Source organism: Aspergillus steynii, assembly GCF_002849105.1.
Source record: "Aspergillus steynii IBT 23096 chromosome Unknown P170scaffold_3, whole genome shotgun sequence".
Lineage (NCBI taxonomy): Eukaryota > Fungi > Ascomycota > Eurotiomycetes > Eurotiales > Aspergillaceae > Aspergillus > Aspergillus steynii.
In genome coordinates, this window is record NW_020194400.1 from 3,758,166 (window position 1) to 3,767,057 (window position 8,892).

The 8,892-nt window shown below is 51.6% G+C and overlaps 3 protein-coding genes across 3 annotated transcripts; all 3 read left to right on the plus strand.

Moving 5' to 3' along the window:
• Positions 1-1,227: 1,227 nt before the first annotated feature.
• On the plus strand, positions 1,228-4,988 carry P170DRAFT_436187 (phosphatidylethanolamine N-methyltransferase). Its single transcript, XM_024849107.1, has 4 exons — positions 1,228-1,644; positions 1,753-4,348; positions 4,430-4,520; positions 4,590-4,988. The coding sequence occupies exons 1-4, from the start codon at positions 1,464-1,466 to the stop codon at positions 4,644-4,646; spliced, it is 2,925 nt and encodes a 974-aa protein (XP_024706416.1). The 5' UTR covers positions 1,228-1,463; the 3' UTR covers positions 4,647-4,988.
• Positions 4,989-6,448: 1,460 nt separating this feature from the next.
• Positions 6,449-7,486, plus strand: P170DRAFT_356029 (3' exoribonuclease family protein; the record flags this gene model as incomplete). Its single annotated transcript, XM_024844124.1, has 2 exons — positions 6,449-6,584; positions 6,651-7,486. The coding sequence occupies 2 exons, from the start codon at positions 6,449-6,451 to the stop codon at positions 7,484-7,486; spliced, it is 972 nt and encodes a 323-aa protein (XP_024706417.1).
• A 151-nt stretch (positions 7,487-7,637) lies between these two features.
• Positions 7,638-8,270, plus strand: P170DRAFT_160547 (uncharacterized protein). Its single transcript, XM_024842567.1, has 2 exons — positions 7,638-7,891; positions 8,003-8,270. The coding sequence occupies exons 1-2, from the start codon at positions 7,817-7,819 to the stop codon at positions 8,261-8,263; spliced, it is 336 nt and encodes a 111-aa protein (XP_024706418.1). The 5' UTR covers positions 7,638-7,816; the 3' UTR covers positions 8,264-8,270.
• The last annotated feature ends 622 nt before the right edge of the window (positions 8,271-8,892 follow it).

Below are 8,892 nucleotides of genomic sequence, written 5' to 3' on the forward strand. Positions count from 1 at the left end.
CAAGACAGGTGTATTTGGTATCATTAATCGCAGCACAGGGAGGGCGACCGATATATTACGATGCAGCCACCATGTGCCACGATAATTCACTCCATCGCGTGCTCGAATTCAGCGTCGCAATCTCGGGTAATTGAAGGGAAATAGCGGTTACCGATTAATCCCCTGCCCTCGAGTCCCCGGTGTGCTACGGTAAGTTGGTGAGGGGAAATTCAGCGGACGAGGAGGGGTGAGACAGGGAGACAGTGCGAAGTCAGAACTTTCTTTGACGCCGGTGGTCCAACCGCCGGCTGATCTGGTGGGATTCGGGTCCATGATATCATCGTCTTGTCGCAACCCGGTTCTGGTGGCTGGCCCTTTGATTCCACCTTCGAATCCATGAGGGTCCGTCGATCACCACTGGTGCACGTCATCGCCATTATTCATTATTGTGTCAGAAGAATGGCTCGACAATACCCGCTGTTTCATCGACCCACGGAATCAAAGGGCTTGTTTGACAGAAGAGCCAACAGACAGAGCGCGGACGGTTCTCTACGGTCGATGAATATCCATGCCATCTGAACGAGGCCACGGGCCTGCATCCGGTCCGTATGCAAAGCCGTGGGGGTTGTGCCTCTTGCGGCCATGCACATGCATATGCATCTATATCTTAGGGCCTCTCGCTCGAGGACTCGAGGAGAGGAGAGGAGAGGAGCGGAAGAAGCAGAAGAATAATGATATGTCATAGCGCAATTAATGGAAAAGACCGCGTCCAACAACTTCAGCCTATTGAAAGCACGCGCTATTACCGCTCCAGGCTATTCTCCAGTCGATCGCCCAGGGAATGGCACACCTCCCCCCCTCGAAGAATTAATCCCTCTTCCGACAATGAGGTGCACTCGGCTCTGTGCTCATGCAGCATCTCTCGGAGCCATCTTCTGTTCTAGGACTCGACCCATGTAGACTCGACTCGCTAGCCAGAAATGGGATTAACGTGCCAAGGATCGCGAGCACGTTGAGGAGAAGAGGAGAGAGCCCAAGCTGCGACTAACCCAGGTCGACTAGACCAGACCCTTACTAACTCATTCTCCCTCCTTCCGGCTCCTTCTTCCCTGCTGCTCCACCCTGCGACTGTCGGCTGCGGGAAACTGAGGAGTCGCCCGCGCTCTCTTGCTCTGGAGTCGGGTGCAAGATAAATACGGGGACATAACTTCCGGACGATTTCCTCTCTCTTGTTATTTTGTAGAAGCAAAAAAATTGAAAAGCCCCAGTCCAATCGAGGGAATCCGATCTACTTAACCCTTAACCACGACTGCCGGCTTAGTTGTGGTGGCTCCCGCAGGCCAATCACCGTCGCTTTCCGCGCTGCTTAAACAAAGCCCGCTGTCACATGCTCTGCTCTCTGTCCTTCTTCTTCTCAACCCTTTTTTTGCCTCTCGTTCTTCCCCCCAACATTCTTGCCATTCTTTCCTCGTAGAATTGCAATCATGGATCGTGGCCTCTCAACAGGCACCCAGGCTGGGAATGAGGGACTTCGTGAAAGGAGTGTGCCCTCCCAGTCGACTCCAAAGCTCACCACGGAGGCTCTCGCAGCCACCGGTGACGTCGAGCCCAAGGACCAACCTGGACAGGACTCGAAAACATTCGGCCGGACGCCGGATGGCACAGGTAGGTCGTGCGGCTGGTTTGGCAGCAAACCAATCCCCCAATGTGTCCTCGAGACCGGCGGAGTCTCTGAAGTTCGAGAGCGCTAATTCTGCCGCGACCAATCATTAGTTTTCACGGTCCCTCAAACCCATGACATGGTTTCTCAACTCCTGTCACCGTCAGAGCCTAAGAACTTATCCGATCTGCTTGTCCTAGCTATCTTGGGCGCCCATGTCTTTCTTCTCTGGTGGCTGCCCGCAGCCGCCAAAGTCCCCGTTTTCGCGGCAGTCTATCTGTTCTGGCGTGCGGGATACAACGCGGGAATTGGGTGGCTGCTTCACAACCAGTCCCATCACAACACGCTGGTCCGCTGGGCGGAGAAGACCAAGATCTTCGTGGATCCCGCCACGGGGAACAATCCACACCCGGCCCTCTACAATCTGATCAAGCGGGAATTGGAAACTAAAATTCGCAGTGACTACTCCTTCGCCAAGGCTCCGATTGAGTACAACACTTGGCTCGTGTTTAGGCGTCTTGTGGATCTGATTCTGATGTGTGACTTCGTGTCATACTGTCTCTTTGCTATAGCATGTAGCCACCATCCCGCTAATGAGGGCGTCTTGATGACTACACTGCGGTGGTCCGCCGGGATTGTCCTGGTGCTGTTCAACCTCTGGGTCAAATTAGACGCACATCGAGTGGTAAAAGATTTTGCGTGGTACTGGGGCGACTTCTTCTATCTCATCGACCAGGAGTTGACCTTCGACGGGGTCTTTGAGATGGCGCCTCACCCAATGTATTCGGTCGGCTACGCTGGATACTACGGTATCTCGCTCATGGCAGCCAGCTACAAAGTGCTGTTCATCTCGATCATCGCCCATGCAGCTCAATTCGCCTTCCTGGTTCTGGTCGAGAACCCCCACATCGACAAGACATACAACCCTCCTCCTCCCCGGAAGCGTATAAGCGACCAAGAAGTCGCGTCGACAACCTCCCAGAGCACTGATTCACCCATCGCGCCAGCATCCGTTGATGAGCAAATTCCCCACGCGCCAGGCTACTCCAGCAGCCCGCCTCCGTCGGTCCACAATCTGTTGGGGCTCCACAATTTGGATCTGCATAGAACGACCGATACCTCGTCCATGCTGATCCAGTTCCTCGTATTCGCTCTTACTGTTCTGACGCCCTCCACTCGGTGGTATCAGTTCTTTTTTGTAGCCAACGCTACAGTCTGGAGACTCTGGTACACGGCTGGCATCGGATACCTGCTGGATCGCCAGTCCAACCGCAAATCCTGGACCCGGCACTTTGTCAAGTATGGGGAAACCCCCCAGGAGGCGTGGAGTCAGTGGAAGGGCACCTACCACCTCAGCATGATCATGTGCTATGCCAGCTTCATCGCGGCCGTATGGAAAATGTACACCTTCCCGGCCGACTGGGGCTACGGCCTTGTTCTGCTGCGGCACGTTCTCGGCGCGGGTTTGATCAGCCTGCAGATCTGGACGTGCGTCAGCATCTACGAGTCTCTCGGCGAGTTCGGGTGGTTCTACGGGGATTTCTTCTTCGACGAGTCCCCAAAGCTGACCTATAATGGCATCTATCGCTTCTTAAACAACCCAGAGCGTTTTCTGGGCCTAGCCGGCGTGTGGGGCGCTGTCCTGATCACCAGTAGCAGTGCCATCACGTTTCTTGCCATCTTGAGTCACTTCCTAAGCCTGGTTTTCATCCAGTTTGTGGAGCGCCCGCACATGCAGAAGCTGTACGGCCGGAGCCTGCGACAGGACGCCGGTCTCGTCAAGAGCTTGAAGAGGTCCTTGCCTCCCACGCTCAAGCAGCTCCATGGCAGCGTGGATAAGATCTTTGACGAGTCGTTCGATTTCATCGAGGACATCATTGACAATGCACGCCCCAAGCTCGCTGCTGGTGTCAACACCTTTGTCAAGGACACCACGGCGCTTTTCCAGAAATATCCGGCCCGTGTAACCATTTCTCGTATTGACGAAGACCTGGCTGGATACAACTCGCGTGACTACTCCTTGGAGGTCGAGGGCACCGACTCATCCTCTCTGACCGAATCCGACGGTAGTAGTGGTCGGGAGGGTGCCAATGCTCGTATGCCTCTCGATCGACGAGGTGATTTGAAAAACCTGGTCTTTGAGTATGGTTCTCCGATCAAGGTGAAGTGGACCGCACCTCTCAACCATAGCAAGAAAGACTGGATTGGGTTATACAGAGTAACCGATAACACTTCGCGAGAAGTGACGCGGGTCTCATCCCAAGGAAGATGGATCGCGTCGAATGAAGGCTTCTACGACAACACGACGTGCGAGAAGGGCATCGTCACCAGTGATATCGTCTCAACTCCCCAGCGCGCCGATGGCGACGACTACGACATCGCTACCGGAGAGGTCATCTTCTCTGGAGACAAGCTTTTCTGGACGCAAGGCACCTTCGAGTTCCGCTACCACCACAATGGCAAGCACAATGTCATGGCCATCTCGCGACCCTTCGAAATCAGCATCCGTCGCTTCGACGAGGAAGACCTCGTAGGAGCCGACCGTGACCTTACCCAAACATCTGTAGAGAAGAGCCTGTTGATTGTTGTCCGGAACTGTTTCGACCGGGACCCCGAGATCGCGCCGGAAACCGCAGAAGAGCAGTTCGGATCTCTGGTCGACCGCGACGGCAAATATGCCAAGCGGGTCATTTTCGCTGTACATCAGATGTGAGTTCCGTGATTCCTTGAACCCCATGAACCAAACTCGTCTCCCAAATCGCCGTAACTAATTACCGTCGTCATTAATAGGTTCGGTATCGAGTTCGCCCCCGAAGTCGTTCGAGCAGATGGAACCGTTCGCAATCTTGCTTGGAGAATCTGCAATGCGAAATGTGTCCTTGTACGTCCACATCTTCTCCCATCATAATCCCTCGTAAATAACAATGCTAATAACCTCCGTCCATCACAGGCGCCATACAGCATGTCCCGGAACGGCGCCACAACACCGACCGAAGGGAAGGAGTAAAAACGGATGATTCCAAACAGGTGAAGTCGACGAAGTGATGACGATGTTATATGTCTCCCTACGCTCATGGTGGATATGAACCAGAACAAATCTTTTTTTTCTTTCTTTTTATGTTTTGACCCCTCTGATACAGGATGAGGCGCTGAGAAGGGTAGGTGGCTCTGTCGAGTTCTTTTTAACGTTGATTTTGCTGCGTGTGCTCTTGTTTCAGGTCGAATGCGTTTCTTGCAAGGAAATTGGGAAAGCAGAAATGAATTGTTGATTCAGGGGCGGCGGATGTAGCGGATGCAATATGGGATCACAAAAACTATTAGAAAAATACAATATAAAAGTTCAAAGCTCTCATAATTCTCAAATTGCTGGTTTTTACTTTCACTACGCAGATTTTCTTGATTGATGAAAAATTGCAATATCAGACCATGCCATTGTGTTCTAAGCTATCTAAAGTTCTAAAAGCCTGCGAAATTACTTATGAAAAGTCAGCACGTTGCTGCAAGCATATCGGGGTGAAAAACAATCGATATGATCAAGTTTAATCAGCCAAGCCGAGTTAATTCATCCCATCCCCTGCCGACCTCAATCCCCCAACATGCCATCCAAGACGAACGACATGCCGAAGTAAAGTGATCGACACAAGTCAAGCAAGCAATGACCGGCAGGTACGGCGCGAAAATACAAGACGAAGCCCACAGCCCAAGCTCCACAACCTTCCTCCCTTTCATCTGCCATCCTCCTTGCGGAAGAGGCGAACGTAAGGTCCAGTACAAGGGAGAGGGGCATATGGATCTTGTATTTCCAATGCGCTGGCTGCTGGTCGATGCAGGCCCGAGGGGCGGTATCCCACGAGGAGATTCATTGAATGGATTGACTAGTTGTCATCATAAAGGGTGTGTGTGTGGTGGAGATGAGAGAAAGAGAGATCATGTCCATACCTAATTATGGCTTGAAAAATCTTCTCATCGTCCCTAGAGCTAAGATACAGTGCCTAAAATCTTCGAATAGTTAGCCAAAAGTTGCTATATAATGCAATTGCAAGTTGGCAACAAGGCGGAAGCTTCGAATGGGATCAGGAGTTTTTGGTAAGGTATTTTGTTTTCTTCAAGATTTTTGCAGAAGCAGAACTGAAAAAAAAAATGTTTCTCATCACGGAAGCGAGGACAGCCTTTGAGAGCGCCCTAGGGGAGAAAAAAAAAGGTAAAACCTACCAAGCTTCTTTACGTGGTTCCCGAGTATCAGTACTAAGAAAAGAGCAGCTGTGCTTCTCATAGTCAGCGGAAATATTCCTGCAAGACACGAAGGAATTTTTCAAGATATGAGGATAGAAGGGGATCAGATGGTGATGCATGTTTGTTCAATGGCCCATTTGTTTGTCGCCAAGAACTGATTTTGGATCGTAATCATCATAAAAAGATTGTGGGAGACGGTGATGGATGATGTCAAGGATTCATGGATGGACTCACAGATTGGGAAGTTAGTGGCAAAAAAGTCGTTGATTTTGAGCAATCAGAAATATTTCCCTCCATCATGAAGGAGGAAAGCTGTTCTGTCCACACAGAGTGGTGGAAAGCAGGCAGGGAAGGAAGAGAGAGAAAACGGAGGAAGAGAGCGAATTTAAAGTGGGAGAAAAACGAAGGAAAAACCGGCGCCGACCCACCGCCGACAAACAAAGCAAACATCCCTCAAAATTGTAGATTTCCGTTTCTGGCCGTCAACGACAGCGGGTCGGCAGTTTCACGTCTCGCCGGCATATTAGCTCTTGTTTTCTTCTTTCACTGCTTGGAGAGCATGCCAACTAATGTGTAATGACTGATAGAAGGAGAATCAATGGGCCGCCTGGCGGCACGAGGCCTGCGATCTTTGCCTCGTCTCTCGACTCCGCCTCTACGGCTACCGCAAGACCGCAGCGTCAAAGGCAGCCGAATGATCTTCGGAAGATATGTAAGGATGCGAGGCCTTCGTGGATCCTTCATGACTGGTACTGTGGCTAACATGGACGTTGGATAGTTCTGAAAACCGGCTTGATCCCCTCCGCGTCTGGGTCCGCATACCTTGAATTTGAACCTTCAGCCTCTCTTGCCGCCGCTCGATCCTCCCCTCAGTCTCTTATACCGCCGTCGTCCGCACTGAAGCTCGCATGTACAGTACATGGGCCGAAGCCACTTCCGCGCTCAGCTACCTTCTCGCCCAACCTAGTCCTCACAACCCATGTTAAATATGCCCCGTTCGCCGCGCGGAGGCGGAAGGGCCATATCCGCGATGCCAGCGAACGCGACCTCGGGGTGCACCTAGAGACCGCTCTTAGGGGTGTGATTGTCGCCGAGCGATGGCCCAAGAGTGGACTAGATATCACAATCACAATCCTCGAGGCAGAAGACGACCGTTGGTGGGGGGATGCTCCGGATTCGCATGACTCCCCTTGGGGCATGCTGAACGTGCTTGCCGGGTGTGTAACGGCCGCATCTGCAGCCATAAGTGATGCTCGAATCGACTGTCTTGATCTGGTGGCCGGAGGAGTGGCTGCTTTGGTCTCTGACGAATCGGAGGAAGGGAAAGATGCCAAACCGAAATTGATGCTGGACATGGACCCGGCAGAACACAAAGCCATTGTCTCGGCATGTGTTGTTGCATACATGCCTTCTCGCGACGAGATTACGGAACTCTGGCTGAAGGGAGACAGCTCGAAAGCGTCCCTTGCAGCCGACGACAAACGCCTCGCTCATGATGCCTTGATCGATGGCGCCGTAGATGCGGCTCGAGGAGCACATACGGTCCTAGCGGAAGCTGTCAGAGAGTCTGCCATGCGTTTTGCTGGTCTGACTTCGGGGGACAATGCTGCTTAATGAGATCTAACATCAGGGCGTATTATCTTTGGTTTTTCTAGTATTATTTGTCTGTTACCGTTATCACTGTCAGTGAATGCAAACCTGGGCTACGGCCTACTTTCTGAACCGTTCTCTGCCGAGATGAAGCAAAGCCGCAACTGAAAGCAAACCTTTGTGAAAACTTCCATTCACTTTTTCAAACCAGCAGCCTGCTGTCGTCTACCTTAACTGCATCACCCCCTCATCCCCCTCTTCTCACTTTCAAACTTCCTCCACCACTCTCCCATTACTCTCCGCACTGGGAATTTCTGTCGAAAACGTACGCAACTTTCTCAGTCATCCACGACAATGGCGCCAGCCAGCAAGAGCAATGAGAGCCTCATGTTTCTCTTCATCTGCGTGAGCAATCTCAAAGACAACGCTGTAAGTTTCCCACCCAGACAAGGGCAAAGACCTCCTCCCCTCACATGCACATATACATGTATGCACGTGACCAAAGACAATGCTGACAATGGATCACTCTTTTAACTATAGATCGACTTCAATGCTGTCGCTGCCGCAACGAACCTCAAGATCACAGCCGCGCGCATGCGTTACTACCGCCTCAAGAAGCAGCTTGAGGGAGAGCTTGTCGATGGCAAGTTGGATCTCACCAAGGCGGCAGCTGATAACTCTGAGTCTACTGAGGCTGCCGCGGCCCCTGCTATGGATTCAGCCTCTACCCCTGCGCCCGCTAAAAAGCAGCGTGGAGCGAAACGCAAGAAGACCGTGGTCAAGGAGGAGAACGCCGACTAGTAAGAGCAGCGTGTTACTCTGAAGCGTCCTCTGCAGAAGGATCGCACAATACCAGTCGAAGTAAGTTAGCCACCATAAAGAAGGAACATTGGCGACACGGCTCAGCTAACTGTCGATGATCAAAAGGGGGCTTTTTTTTTCTTCTTGGACGGAGGATTGAACAGGGATGGTTTGAGCGAAGGAATGGTTGGGCATTTCGAATCTGTTTAGTTGGTCAATAGCTACAGAATGCAGTCTTTGGAAGGCTAGTAACAAAAGCCAGATCTAGGGATAATTCTCCCCTGCATGATTAGAGTTTGATAGCTGTAGTTAAAAAGTAGTAGTAATATTAAAAAACTTCGCCCTGGTTGCCAGAGTACCGGTCATGCGCCAGGACCTTTATTAAACCAGTCGAAACCACTCCTAACTATTTTTTTTATCGAGTCTAAGGACCCGTTTGGGTTGGTTGAGAGCTGTATAGGTTTGTTATCGCCGGGTAAAGGACCCCTGATGAAGCTCCTGAACCACACCGACCGACATAAATCCTACAGCCGGATAAGAGAACTCCTAGAGAATATTGAACAGCATGATGCCTGCCTCGCATCCCTTGAGTAGCCCAGACTTGCCCTCCGAATGTTTAGGGAGCTGAA